Source organism: Eublepharis macularius, chromosome 16 (assembly GCF_028583425.1).
Source record: "Eublepharis macularius isolate TG4126 chromosome 16, MPM_Emac_v1.0, whole genome shotgun sequence".
Lineage (NCBI taxonomy): Eukaryota > Metazoa > Chordata > Lepidosauria > Squamata > Eublepharidae > Eublepharis > Eublepharis macularius.
This window is the reverse complement of record NC_072805.1, coordinates 42,573,997-42,588,975: the sequence shown is the minus strand read 5'-3', so window position 1 is coordinate 42,588,975 and position 14,979 is coordinate 42,573,997. Positions and strand designations below refer to the sequence as shown.

At 44.5% G+C, this 14,979-nt stretch overlaps 1 protein-coding gene across 2 annotated transcripts; it reads left to right on the top strand.

The window, feature by feature from the left end:
* The first annotated feature begins 302 nt into the window (after positions 1–302).
* On the top strand, positions 303–5,064 carry SDR42E1 (short chain dehydrogenase/reductase family 42E, member 1). Of its 2 annotated transcripts, none has more exons than XM_055000479.1 (3): positions 303–328; positions 1,013–1,115; positions 2,254–5,064. In XM_055000479.1, exons 2-3 carry the CDS (start codon positions 1,048–1,050, stop codon positions 3,362–3,364), a joined length of 1,179 nt encoding a protein of 392 aa, XP_054856454.1. In that variant the 5' UTR covers positions 303–328; positions 1,013–1,047; the 3' UTR covers positions 3,365–5,064. The 2 variants fall into 2 exon arrangements, with proteins under 2 accessions (XP_054856454.1, XP_054856453.1); XM_055000478.1 differs by having other exon boundaries at positions 310–358.
* Positions 5,065–14,979: the final 9,915 nt, after the last annotated feature.

Genomic DNA, 14,979 nt, shown 5'->3' with positions numbered 1-14,979 from the left:
AACAGCCTCGTGGAGGACGCCACGTTGGCACTACGGAACCCCGAATAGTCCAAAAATGACGAGGACTGCAGGGCTTCGAGCGAGGCGATGCTTTTGCACGATGAAATTGCTGCAGGCGGCTGATTTGCATTGGGGCGGGGCCGCGGGAGTCTCGCTTGCAAGAGGCTGGAGCTGGGAACCAGTTTGTGCAATTGCAAAAGGGAGTCGGAGGGAATGGGGAAATATTCCTGAGGGTGTTGTTTCGACTGAAGAGCAACCTGCTAGGCGAGTTGGGGGGCGGGGCGAGCATGGGGTGAGGGGGCGGGGCCAGTCGTTTGCAAGATGACAGGTGAGAGTTCGCAAGCTGGGAGATGGACAGGTGAGAGTTAGGGGGCTCGTGGCGCCGGGAAAGGGGTGCTTTCGAGGATGCTAAAGAACAAGGGTCCATCCTTTCTGGTTCACAAAGCAAGCCACTGAACTGTCTTTCCAGCACCGCCCCCTGCGTTCGTTTTTCTCCACCCCAAAAATCTCTGCTAAGAGACATGGCTTGCTCTGATTATTACTATATAAAATAAATAGCAACAATTAAAATATGCATTGGCTTGCTTTATATTTATATCTTCAATTTCTTTTTGTAAACTTCCTTGGGAACAGGACTTAGGGTTGCCAGGTCCAGGTTGGGAAATTCCTGGAGATTTGGGAGGTGAAGCCTGGAGAGGACGGGGTTTGGGGAGGGGTGGGACTGCCGCTGGGTATAATGCCTTAAAGCCCACCCTCCAAAGAAGCAGTTTTCTCTAGGAGAATTGATCTCGGTGGCCTGGAGTTCAGTTATAATTCTGGGAGATCTCCAGCTAGCACCTGGAGGCTGGCAACTGTTGAACAGGTTTCTGTTGCAAAGAGGACCAATGGAGAAGTTGAAGAAACACTTACTAAAAGCCATGTCATATTTAGCTTATAATGCAGGGGGGTATTAAAAACCACATTTTAAAAAAAATCATAATGATTCTATTATGCTTTCTATTTTTATTTATAGATGCATTTGCTTAAGATAGCAACAGGAAAGAAAACATGGATGCAGAAAACTCTGTCAAGGAAATGGCCGTCATTACAGGAGGAGGCGGTTATTTCGGTTTCCGGTTAGTGCCTGTTGCATAAAGTGCTAATTTTATTCTGCAATCAGCGAAGCAGTAAAACTGCACCTATATTTAGCAGCGATGCTATTTGTCGGAGAGAAGAAAAACCATTTCAATTACTTTGGTCACTTAGTGGTGACTCCAGATGCTAATTGTCTTGCCTGAAATCTCAAAGATACGACTGCGTCTCCGACTTCATTAAATCTTGTCGTTTCCTTGTCTCCTGAGCCTTCGCAGTGGAGATTAGAATTCCAGCCTCTATGAACTAGGGTTTGCCATTGGACTGTTCAAAGAGATTTGGTTCACGGAGAGTTGGGGAAGAAGTTGTAGCGCCATGGCAGATCAAGTCGTTTGCACACAGATTTAGTCCCCTACCATCACTATGGGAAGGACTTCAGCTACTGGGAAAGACCGCTCTTTGACCAAGATGCTGCCAATTAACGGAGACAGTAGTAGTAACATTCGATTTACAGTAGTAACAACTTAACGCCCACTCAGAGCGGTTTACAAAGTATGTTATTATTATCCTCATGCCAATCACCCTGTGAGGTAGGTGGGGCTGAGAGAACTCTGAGAGAGCTGTGACTGACCCAAGGTTACCCAGTTGCCTTCAAGCGGAGGAGTGGGGATTCAAACCTGGTTTCCTCGATTAGAGTCCTGCTGCTCTTTATCGCTACAGCAAACTGACTCTACTAAGTTAGGTAAGGCAATTTCATAAATTTCTAAACCAGCCAGGCAAAGATTGGTCAAGTATTTTTAAAGTGTTAATTTAATTAGAATTGCATGTCCAAATTACTTCAAAGCATCAGGTGTCAAATAATTTCTGATGAGGTCCATCCTGTTGGCCAAGCTTTGGTTGTCTGTAGTCCTTTACTGGAAACCAGTTTGGTGTAGTGGTAATCTGGAGAGCCAGGTTTGATTCCCCACTCCTCCACTTGAAGCCAGCTGGGTGACCTTGAGCGAGTCACAGCTTCTAGGAGCTCTCTCAGCCCCACCCACCTCACAGGGTGTTTGTTGTGGGGATAATAATAACATATTTTGTAAACCGCTCTGAGTGGGCATTAAGTTGTCCTGAAGGGTGGTATATAAATCGAATGTTATTATGTTATTATTATTAAACCTATTTCCTGTCATCTTGTAGTTTAGGTTGTGCCTTGTCCAAAAGAGGAGTGGACGTGATTCTCTTTGATGTCTCCAAGCCCGTTCAAGAGATGCCAGAAGGTGTGAAGTTTGTACAGGGCGATGTCCGGCATGTCTCTGAATTGGAAAGAGCTTTCCAAGGCGTGGCCTGCGTCTTCCACATCGCTTCCTACGGGATGTCTGGCCGGGAGCAGCTGAACCGCAAACGCATAGAAGACATCAATGTGAGAGGAACCGAGAATGTCATCCAAGCTTGTAGGAAAACTGGTGTCTCGAGACTGGTTTACACAAGCACGTATAATGTGGTATTTGGGGGCCAAGTAATCGAAAACGGGAATGAGTTGTTGCCTTATCTACCTCTCCACCTTCACCCTGACCACTATTCAAGAACCAAAGCTTTAGCAGAGATGAGGGTTCTGGAAGCCAACGGGACCCTGCTTGGAGAAGGACAAGGGATTCTGAGAACTTGCGCCCTGAGGCCCGCTGGTATCTTTGGACCTGGAGAACAAAGACACCTCCCAAGAATTGTTAGCTACATTGAACGGGGGTGGTTCCAGTTTGTGTATGGGGATCCCAGCAGTTTAGTGGACTTTGTACACGTAGATAATCTGGTTCAAGCTCATATTTTAGCAGCAAAGGCGCTAGGAGCCACCCAGGGATACGTTGCAGCAGGTCAGGCGTATTTCATCTCAGACGGCCGGCCTGTGAACAACTTTGAATTTTTCCGCCCCTTAGTGGAAGATTTAGGCTATACATTCCCGACTCTCCGCCTGCCTCTTTCACTCATTTACTTCTTTGCCTTTCTCACCGAGATGGTTCATTTTGTGGTTGGGCGGTTGTATAACTTCCAGCCCCTCCTAACTCGCACAGAGGTCTACAAAACTGGTGTCACACATTACTTCCGTCTAGAAAAAGCCAAGAAGGAGCTAGGCTACAAACCCCAGCAATATAACCTCAAAGAAGCAGTCCAGTGGTTTAAAGCCAAGGGCCACGGTTGGAAGCCCCAAACATACGCCCCAAAACATCTGCTTAGAGATATAGTACTTTTCCTGTTGTTTGCCACGGTGGCCCTTTCGTGGTTGCCCAAAGCAGTGACAGGACTGGAGACCTAAAAGCAAGACGTTCAAAATGGTGCTAAATTTAGAATATGTCAGGAATCACCCCTTAATTTTCTTCTAATGTCGCAGAAAGAGTCATGGGTGGGACTAATATCCCTGCCACATTTTGATTCCCCCCTTTCTCCAAGTAGCCCAGAGGGATTTGTCATTTTCTCCTCTCACCAACCCTGTGAACTAGATTAGACTTGAGAGTGACTGACTGGCTTGAGGTCACCTAGTCATCTTCATGGCGCAGTGGGAACCGAACTCAAATCACTCAGGTTCTAGTCTAACACTCTAACCACTACACCACACTAGCCTTCCGGCTGCTCAGATCTCATTGGCCCCAGCCGACAGAAAAGGAAGCAAGAAGAAGAAACTTCTGCTAGGCTGGGCTGAGGCTCGTGGTCAATTTTGTTTAGTCTTCTGTTTCTTCTTGCCCAACACCTTCTGAAATGTCGGGACCAGTTTTCCCATCAAGCATTTTGAAGCAGACTCATACCGGTGGCTGTCTTTGGAGTATTCTAAATAAGGACCAAATTCTTAATCTCCTTAATTATGATCGTTGTTGTGTATTTGCAGGGTGGCATGGTGGAGTTGTCTAACTTTTCCTGGGCTGTCTCTGGCAAGCTTTTCTTGGCTACTTTTGCCTTACGTTTCTCTTCCTGTCCAGGTAGGACCCATGTCCACTCAGGACAGAATCCTTGGGGCACTTATATGCCTGACTTGGGTTCTTCAAACGTTTCTCATGTTTTTGCAGCGGTTTGGCAACATTTGGAAGGAGTGGTTTGAAATTTGTAGGAAACGCCATACTAATCCACACTTAGTCGATGTTGACAGGTAACCCCTCTTCCCGCAGCTATTCCTTCAAATCTAGACTTTTCCCTGTCTTTAACGAGTCCCAAAAGCTCCCTCAGTCTCTTCCCAGCCTTGCAACCCAATTGGTAAGGAACCCATACATACAACCCACATGGCACTGAATATATTCTCCCTTTGGCTTCCAAACTCCTGTTTCTGTTAATGGAGCGTAAACAGAGCAGAGAAGTTACGCTGTGCTGATTAAAGAGACTAAAAGTTTATTTAAGAAATATATACTTGAGAGTGAAGGAGGAGAGATAGAGATAGGGTCCTTGCTATCTGACTACATCTTGTAGAAGAGTGAAGAAGGCAGGAGAGAGAAGAAGCAGGATATTGCCCTGTTTAGCCCAACAGGAGGCAAGACAAGGAAATGACCCCCAGGAAAGAAGAGAGATGCTGCTCTCACTGTCCTAACTAAGTGATCCTTGCTGCCCCCTGCATGGTAGGCTCTTCTTCCCTTCTGGCTGCTGCAGTACACCAGACATTGCAATTTCCAACCGTTTCCTTATGACGGTCAGGTTCTGACTATGTTTTATGTGTCTTCAAACCAAAGAGACTCCATTTTAATCTTGTCAGTATTTTAAGTGCTTCTGTTGCAGGTGGCAAGCAGTTCACCGGAACATCACGGAGAGAAGAGGAAGGTTATGTCTACAACTTTCTCACCCTCGGGCCGTTTGTTTTGAGAACTGTGGGGGAGGATGGGGCCTACAGGGGATTGCTATTCTGTACCATTGCTTTTGCTTGTCATTCGTAACAGTACTCACGTATCAGCCAAGATCAATGTATCTTGGATAGTGGACTATAATGGTTGTTTATATTCAGTAAATCTTTTGAAACCAATGGACTCATGTCTAATTGCAAGAGGTAGTCTGGATTGCAACTTTTAGTAAGCCACTGTCTGACAATGACCTCTACCAAGGATCAACCATCTTCCTTTTATCCCCCTCACTACATCCAAATATCCAGGGTCTTTAGCATTCTTAGGAATGCAAACCTTTCATCCTTGTATTGGATTCCAGGAGGAAAGTAAACACAGTTTGCACTTAGTGGGAGGAAAAACAATCAAACAGTGAAATAGGTTGAGATTATCTGTAAGCAAGACATCAGAAGAGGGACAAAACTGCATCTTATCTAGTACCCTCTTTCTGTGGAGTGGCCAAAAAACCCGCATCTTTGCGAGTCCCCTGCTCCTACTTCCTAGGTATAGAGAGATAAAATGTCTCTGACTATGGAGGTTCACTTTAGCCATCATTGCTGCTCTTCATGGATTTTTTAAAATTTATTTATTAGTTTTCTCATATAAGGATAGGGGAAACGGGGGTAGGAAGTAAGGTAAACAGTAAACAAAATCTGCTTGAGTTAGAATTCTACTTAGCTACACATTTTCATCTTGCCATTTGAGCAATCATTTAACTGTGATTGTTAGTAACACATTACAATAATGTCTTCATATGTTTACTACATTCAGGTCATTATGTTTGTTTTTTATCCAATTATAAAATGGTCTCCATGGGGCAGCAAAGCCATCTTCCATTTGACCTTTCATTAATGAAGTTAGTTTGTCCATTTCTGCGTTTTCCATTATCTTCGCTATCAATTCTTCCTGTTGGGGTATTATTGATCTTTTCCAATAAGATGCTAGTAGGGTTCTTGCCACTGTTACTTCATGAATTATAACAGTATTTCTGATCTTTATTCAGCTCTTCTGGTCTTCGTGAATTTGTATCGCTCCTTTTTCAAGTTGTCTGTTTTGTTCTTGCCTCACTTATTTCCTTCCTGGTGAAATATCGACTATTTACCAAAATCATGTGCTTGGAAAATCTCAAGGTTTATGTTGTTCTTTCACCCCCCCTTTTAATTATAAAAATGCTTACTTATGAATTATAAAAGTGCCTAACGCCTATGGGGGGTACAAAGCACTAATCACTTTTTCAGCAACTCACAACTTCAAAGTTGCTACCCAGCATAATTCTTCTAAAGATTTCTGTTCTCTGCTTGTTTCTTGTTCCCTTGTTCCCTTGTGTTCTTTTATCAACTGCAAAATAATTTTTTAAAAAAACACAGCCTTTCCAAGTAAGGTCTGCATTGAGTAATCCAAAAGGGATTTGGGTTTAATATTTAGATGAATTATTGCGAAACTGCTAGTAACCAGCATCTCTCTCAGAATTCCCTTGTCTCCCCTTCCCTTCCCACTCCCATTCTGGTGCACAGAGGAAATACTAGCAGATCTTAAAATTTATAATCTAGGGAGTCACGATTTAACTTTTGGAATTAATCTTTACACTAATACGTTAAATTTCACAGGGCTGTAAACAGCTTCTGTATTTCAGAATTTATAGATGAAATAAAAGTCTGATTCCCCACCCCCCTCTTAAATTCCCAAACCCCAGAAGTTTCATATGGGGATTTAAATTAAGGTTTGAAGCAAGGTAGTATGATGGGATTTTAAATAAGTGGTTTGTATGGTTACATTTTTGGTTATGTGTTCTTTCCGATCACAGAATAATGTTGCCATCCTAGCCAGAATTAGACCTTTTTAGGTCAATTGAAGTCAATGGGGTTAGAAGAGAATAACTGCTGCTCAAATGTAGGTTCTTTGAAAATATAAGGGATTATTATATTAAACCCTTAATTAACCAATCATTTCCTTATATTCCAGAAACCCTGGCTCTTTTGCTTAGGGATAAGGATCCTAAATTTACCTTAGCAATTGCAAAATATGTCTCTGTCCTTTTAGCCCTTGCATCAAAAAAATAAAGAATAAGTATTTTCCGCTGCTCAAGATTTATGGATCAATGAGCTTCTAAGAGAATAAAAGGAAAGGAAAAGGAAAGAGAATAACTACTTATGATGGCTGTGTAGGTCATATAGCGCAGCATCTGATGTCCCGAGATTCTCAGATTTTGGTCCCAAAGGGTAGAAATAACAAGATTTTCTAGATGTCACGATTGTGAAGGACTTCCTTGGAAACTAACTATTCTAGCATGAATTGATGTGGACTGGAGCCCACATCTGCCTATGGAGCTTACAAGAAGAAGCTTGTGCTAGAATCAAGTTAGTCTTTAAGGTTGCCCCAAGATTCCATGTTATTTTTCCTGGAACAACATGGCCCCTTCTCTAGAATATATTTAGTACAAGTTTGTCATACCCTTCTTCCAAGAATGCACAGGGTGAAGCACACCTCCCCTCTCCAACAACCCTGTGAGGTAGGTGCAAGAGAGCAACTGGGCTAAAATCAACCGAGTTTCATGACGAAGTGGGAATTTGAAACTCAATTTCCCAAATATTAACTACTATTCATGCTGGGAAATATAATCTATCCTGCGAAGGCTTAGAAACGGAAGAACAAACAGGTATTCTGGTACCTCCTCCATATCCATATCCATATCGCTGCTTTCTCCACCCTTTGTGAAATGTGTTGCCAGATCATAGCAAATGTCCACCTAATCCAGCATTCTGTTTCCCCAAAATAGCTGCAAGATGTCCTTGAAATGGCTACGGGTAGGGCATGAAGACTCCCTCCTCTTGTGTGCTGCAGGAACAAATAGTGGTAGGTTGCTCCTGAGCTTGGAGGTTCCCTTGAGTCATCATACCTAGCAGCCAACGATAGACCTATCCTCTCTCAAGTTAGTCCTTTATCTCCTTCACTCTTTCCCCATGTTCTGGACCCCCCTTCTGCATCCACTGGCAATAGGAGTCCTTTTGTTTCCCCATTTAGTATAATGACTGAATGTATCATTTGTCATTCAGGAAAAACAGGTCATAGAGGATGAAAAAAGTATTCAGGTGACATCACAGCTAAATTTATAATATCAAATCAAAGAGGGTGAAAGCCTACATATTTTTCAGGGCGGGGGGGGGGAGGGAGGATTACTCATTCCCTGTGTGACACTTCTTTATTTTTCTAAGGTGAAAAAAAAAATCCACAGATGTTCGCATTTGGGGGTTTAAATTGGCAATTCTTTCCCCTTTGTCCTATTTTCTGGGCAGCCCGGGACGAATAACGGAGATAATTATTTGAACTCGAATACTATGTCAGAATGTTTCCAAATTTTAGCGCACTATTTAGTGCTAAATATAAATTATCCAGAGCTCAGTGGATCAGTTGAAAAGATTTTTTTTTAAAAAAAAAAAGAGAGAGGGAGGGAGAGAGAGGGAGAGAGTGGGGAAAAAGGAAAGCGATTGAAGTAGGTTCACAGCTGCAAATAGAAATTGAAAGAAGTGGAAATTTTGGCATTTGAAATAGATTCTTCCCTTCGCCGAACACCTTTAAAGTTACAAAGAGCGGGCTTTGATATTTTTAAACCTTAAATAAGGAAACAGATTCTTTTAGAATTGTAGGCAGCTGTCTAATCAGTCACAGAATTAGCAAATCAGACGGGGACTGAGTTTCTTGGACCTCTTCTTTCATAAGTACTCCTTTTCATCTACCAATGCATAATTATTAGAAGACGACTTGGTTTATTTTTAACTTGAAATAGACATAATAAATTTTCCCTCCTTCAATGGCAAGGCAAAGGGGTATCTCCCTTCAAAATTAAAGGCCTAATTGCAAGGCCATCACGGCACCTGACGGAACAAGCTGTTGCCTGGGATACACCAGGGCCGGTGCCAGAGGTTCTGGCGCCCGAGGCGGCGCGTGCGCATGCTCTGCGCACGCGTGCACACCACGGACTGCGTGATGACATCATCGCAGATGTCATCACGCACCGCAGGGGGGCTGGGCAAGTCACAGAGCCCCGAGCACAGAAGCTTCAAGCTGCTGCTGGGGCAGCGCATGGGGGCTGCTCCGTGCGCTGCCCCAGCAACAGCTCATGGCTTCTGCGCCCGGCTGGGGTGGAGGAGCACGCAGCGGAGCTGGTGTGGCTGGCTGCAGCTGCTGCTGCAGCCAGCTAGCCAGCTCCGTGCTGCCACCGCCACGCACCCTAGCTGGGCACACAAGCCGCGAGCCGCTGCTGGGGCGGCGCCCGGAGGCTGCGCCCGGCTGGGGCAGCAGCACGGAGCTGGCTGGCTGGCTGCAGCAGTAGCTGCATCCCAGTCATGCCAGCTTCGCTGCGTGCGCCTCCACCCCCGACACCCCCTCCGGTGCCCCTCCAAAGCCCTTGCGCCCGAGGCCACCGCCTACCTGGCCTCCATGGGCGCGCCGGCCCTGGGATACACAAATGTTCATTCCTTCTCATTTTTGTGGTTTTGGTGCTCTTGCTTTATTCCTCCACTGTTTGTTTCGATTTTAGAGGTCAACATTTGTTTCAATTTTAGAAATATTCCATGTCTGAGCAATTCAGAACAAGGAGGGAGCAAATCGGCATAAAAATAAAAACTCATGAGTTTCAACACATACAAAGGAGAGGCAAAATCAAAATAGTTTTTTTGCGGAGTGGAAAGGATAGAGATGAGGAATACAGAAAGGTTCTTGGTCCACAATGCATCTTGAGTTCTCGATCGCTGCAGCACTAAGTGGAAAATCGCATGTGTGAAAGAGGCAGCGTAGTCCGATCCTCAAAGTTTATTCATAATCACCATTTTCACTTCACAGTGAACTACAAGCCATGTTTCATTCACAAAGTCAACACACATTGGCTCTTTCTTACAAACAGATGTATGCCCAATACATACGGGATATCTGTGCGTTTGTTGTAATGTGAACAGAGCTACAATGTTTTACAATCAAGCTGCTTCATACAGGTTATAGGATTCATTCAGGTACACAACACGTAAAAGAGAAGCATGTGTTTCAAGCACAATCTTCTATGTTAGTGCTAAGTGTACAAGGAGATTTTGTGTGTGTGTGCATGTATGTGTTAGGGAGCTTTTCCATATGCTGATCAAACAGGTTGTGGCTTAGCTGCTGAGCATCTGCTTTGCTTGTAGAAGATCGCTAGTTTGATTACTGCCATCTCCAATGAAAAGATCTCAAGTATCAGGGGACAGAAGAGAGTTAGTGAATCTCTCTATATGAGACGCCTTGGTATGTGTTCGTCAAGTGTAGGGAGATGCAACGTTAGCCGTGTGTGTGTGTGTAATTTAAAAAGACAGAGCCGGCTGAGATTGCTCCTCAGAGGATTTGTTAATTTCATCTTCACTGCTCCAAAAGCTCTGTCAATTTCACCTCACCAGTCTGAAACTGTGTGGGATTGCAACCAGAGAGCAGCAAGGAACGGAAATTGGCTGGAGTTGCCTTCCAGAGCCAAGCTTGGACCTGGAGAAGTTCTAATGAGATGAAGTTTCCCTTTAGGCATTTCCCAGCCCCTTCACACAGCTCCAGTGTGTGGCAAAGCCTTTGCCCTGCCACTGGCTCTGTCTTTTTAAACTACCCTTCCCGGCTCCCATTGCATCTCCCGATACGTGTTCTTCACATGTCAGTTGTCTCGTGTAGAGAGACTTGTGGGTCAGAGAATGTAGCTGGATCTTAAGTGTGTATCTCAACAAACACTCCATGTGTAGGCTGAGATCTTGTGTTTGTCTCAGAGAAGTCCATCGTCAAGTCATGCCATTAATGTTTTAGGGAAGGACTCGTAGCTGAGCAGCAGAACACACTCTGGTTTTGATCCTGGCAGCTCCTGGCAAAGGTACCCATGAACTGGAAAGACCTGAAGTCCCGGAGAGTGGCTACTTGTCAAAGCAGACCATACAAGTCTAAAGGTTGACTCGGTGCAAAGCTTTATATGTTCCACTACCCACTCCTCCTATCACACTAACAGATATTTGGCTAGTAGAAAATGTTTGACTAGAGGATGAAGAGATTTAGCTAGTAGAAAACATTTGGCTAGAGGGTGAAGATTAGACATGGGCACGAACCGCATTGCGAACCAAAAAAGCCCACGAACCACCTGATGGTCTGTTCATGAACCGGTGGTTCATGAGGGTCCATGGCCAACAAACCAGCGTTCGTTGGAAGCTTAGTTCATTGCGTTCGTGAAGCCAGACAGTCAGGCACCATCAATCAATTCCCTTGGACACGGAGCTGGGGGAATGCCTGAACTCTGCCTGCACTCCTTCTGTCACCCTGGAAACCTGAATCGAAGCCCAGCTTACCTTGATCGACAGGTCTTCCTTCCAACCATGGAGCTGCAAATTGGTTACAATTGCTTATATGGGAGAAGACACCCAGGGGAAGGGGGTGTTCTATAGCTATGGGCACTCCAATCTCATCCCTGCAAACCCTGATAGACAGTTCTGATGGCCAACCCCTTGTACACTGGGCCAACGTCAACTGGTGGCTCTAATAGTATCGAATGGGAGTTTCCTGGGGGCCTCGGATTGAAGATGGTATAATTCCAAGATCCCTATCGCAATCTTGACCAAACTTGGGTGCTGTCTGGAGGAGAGCCTGCTAAATACTCCCTGGAAATATGGGCTCTCTAAGTCCAACGGGGGCCGTTCTGATGCCCACGAACCTCGAACCAGTTCATCAGCGGGAAATGTTCGTTTTGGTTCATTAGTTCAGGTTCGGCAGTAGCCCCGAACCATGAACCGCTGGTTCATTAATTTTTTTTTGGTTCGTGCCCATGTCTAGTGAAGATATTTGGCTAGTAGAAAACGTTTGACTGGAGTGTGAAGACATTTGGCTAGTAGAAAACATTTGGCTAGAGGGTGAAGACATTTGACTAGTAGATTTTTTTTTTCATGATTTCAGCCCAGGGTCAATGCTGGTAGTGAAGATTATGGCAAGAATAAATATGATTCCCTACTCCAGAAGAAGAAACAAGTCTGTGTAATGGTACACACAGTTCCAACATTAACAAGATTTTCTTTCACTGTCTTGCACTTCGGTAGGAGAAAGAAAATTAGATCGCCGATACCACTAGATACACTCGGTGGAGGGAAGTTGCAGACCTAATATAACTATTTACAAAAAAGAAAGAAAAACCTCTTACCTTTAAATTAAATAAGGAGTCCAAGAACGCTTTGAATGTGATACTTTACATCTTCAAAGCCCTTGAACTTCAAAGCTTTTTAATGAGTGCTATAAATGTATGCATGAGCCACAGAGAAAGGTTTTTATTTGCACCTGGAAAAAGTGCCTTTGGTGGCAGATTCATTTATATACATACAGAGAGAGAGAGAGAGAGAGAGAGAGAGTTAAATGTTTTAAAAAGCAACCCAGGACCCCAGTTATCTTTCCAAGCTGGGTGCCTTTGCAAATCTAAGGACTTGGCCTGTTTTTCTACAAGCCGTTTTGGGAAACTGATTGTGCCATAGAGTCTCTCTACATGAGACATCTGACACATGAAGAAGATGTGTCAGGAGATGCAATGGTTGCTGGGAAGGGTAGTTTAAAGAGACAGAGCTGGTGGCAGGGTAAAGGCTTTGCTCCGTGCTGGAGCTGTGTGAAGGGGCTGTGAAATGTCAGAAGGGAAACTTCAGCCCATTAGAACCTCTCCAGATCCAAGCCTGGCTCTGGAAGGCAGCTCCAGCCCATTTCCATTCCTTGTGACCCTCTGATTGCTGTTACACACAGTTTTAGACTGAGGAGGTGAAATTGAAATAGCCTTCCCTGAGGAGAAGATGAAATTGACAAACCTCTGAGGAGCGATCTCTGCCGGCTCTGTCTTTTTAAACTATGCTTCCCAGTTAACATTGCATCTCCCTACACTTGACAGGCACATGCTGAGGCATCTTGTGTTGAGAGACTCATAGTGTGGAGGGACCTCAAGATGACTGCAAATGCTATTCAAATGGATTTATTGACTGAGTTATGATTCCTTCCCACTCAAACTGCTTATCAGATCTACTCCCAAACTATGAGACTTTCAATGGGCCATTGGATTGCTCCTGTTATTGTAAAGTTCAGTCACCTTTGTGGCTGTGGGGTATGCAATTTTTTTCAGTCCTCAAGAGGACACTTTCATAATTCTGCAAACAGAATGTCTGGGTCGTGTATAATATGTTAGACGAGTAACTACCAGCGTCATTGTAAGCAGAGTTGCAAGCCTGGGAGCTTTAGAAGGGTACAACTCTGCTGAAAAAACCTGAAAAGTTTCCCAGAAGATTCACCCTGATGTTTTCCTTGTCCTTACTGGCACGTTCGGATGTCCTTTGCCCAGGGCTTCATCTGCAAAAATGCTCACAGTGCCTACTTTTCAAAATTTCCAGAATGAATTCTAGCATTCGGATATCACTTGGAGACCTGAGACCAATGGAAGGGAAGAAGTAGGAGCTGAAGGCACTGGGAGAAGACCTGGAGCCTTAAACACAGCAGCCGACATTGAAAGAGGGCGAGTCTCCCTCTGGAGCCTGGGGAAGGCAGAGTTGGAGGAGGAGAAAGAACCCTGGGAGATATACTGCCACAGAGTTAGGGTTCCACACTCCTGGGGATCTGCCCCCCCCACCCACTGATCCACCAGCAATTAGTGGGACATGGTGAGCCCCCCACAGAGGTCACCCATCACAGGCAGGCACCCTGGGAACACTTCCAGAAGTAACGTCGTTGCACCGGCCACAAAGAATGACGAAATCTGCCCTACGCAGAGCTTGGGTATGCTCCTGTGGCGTGATGATGTCATTTCCGGAAGTGATGTCATCATCACGCAAGTGCCGGGGCACAAATAATGTCCATGCAAGCAACACGAGGTAAGTACTAGGTTCTCCCCTCCCTCTGGGAGGGTATAGGGTCCTGGCAACCCTATACAGAGTCTACCCTCCAAAGCAGTCATTTTCTCCAGGGGAACTGATCTCTGTCACCTGGAGATTCGTTGTAATTCCAGGAGATCTGCAGGTCCCGCCTGGAGGTTGGCAACCCCCATTCTTATCTGTTCTCGCACTCAGCTTGCAACAAGAAGGTGACTCCCAAATCCTTTCCTAAAGAGCCATTTGCGCAGCAACTCATGTTGGTCTGTCCTCCAAGCTGTTGTGAGAAATATTTAGCGTCGTTTGTTCCTTGCTATATTTTTCTCCGGCAACATATGCTATTTTGAACGGCAACTCTCCTTGCTGAGGAACAGCTGAGAACAGAAATGTCTGAAATTTACATTTGGTGCCAGAAAGCCCCCCTTCTGCACTCCCCCCCCCATTGTGTAATTTACAAATGATAAAATGGTTTCTCGGAGTAAAAAAAATACAATTTCAAAAAAAAAAAAGACTAAGCCCAAAATAGCTTTATATTTTCTTCTCATTAAATCGCAACTATGTTTTCCGTGGTTCCCCCCCCCCGCCCGCACCGTAAATGTACATCATCTGTGATTAATAAACCTTTTGATCTAACTAAAATCTGATTTTTTGGATGTTTCTGCAAACAACAGGGGCTTGGTTTGAATGTTACACCACCCCTTTGAAGATGCTTATTGGAATGACAATATACACACTGTTATAGTTGTTGAAGATGCTTATTGGAATGACAATATACACACTGGTATAGTTGTCCTAACAGAAGTGGCTAGAATGACTTGCTGATATTTATATTGTGTGAGTAAATTTTGTAATTTTGCACATAACGTGTTCTAAAAGTTTTTTTTACAATTGATTAGTTAGTTGGTAACGGTGATTTTGGTGATATTGTGGGCTTGTGTGAGTGGCAAGTTGGCTGGTAGTGATTCACCCAGTAGTTGCTGCCAGGTCTGGCCCCGATGAATCTTCCCTGAAAGTCCAAAACAGTCCTGGAACAGTCCCTGCCGCCTCTTCCTTTACTGAGAGAAACCCAGGCTTGAAGGCTGGTGATATTGTTTGCCTAGCAACAGCCACTGGAGACATTCATTTCTTAAAGCTATAGATGCTGTTTCTGTTATTTTGAGTTTTTACATCCCTCCATCTATTGTTGCTATTTTAGATTTCAG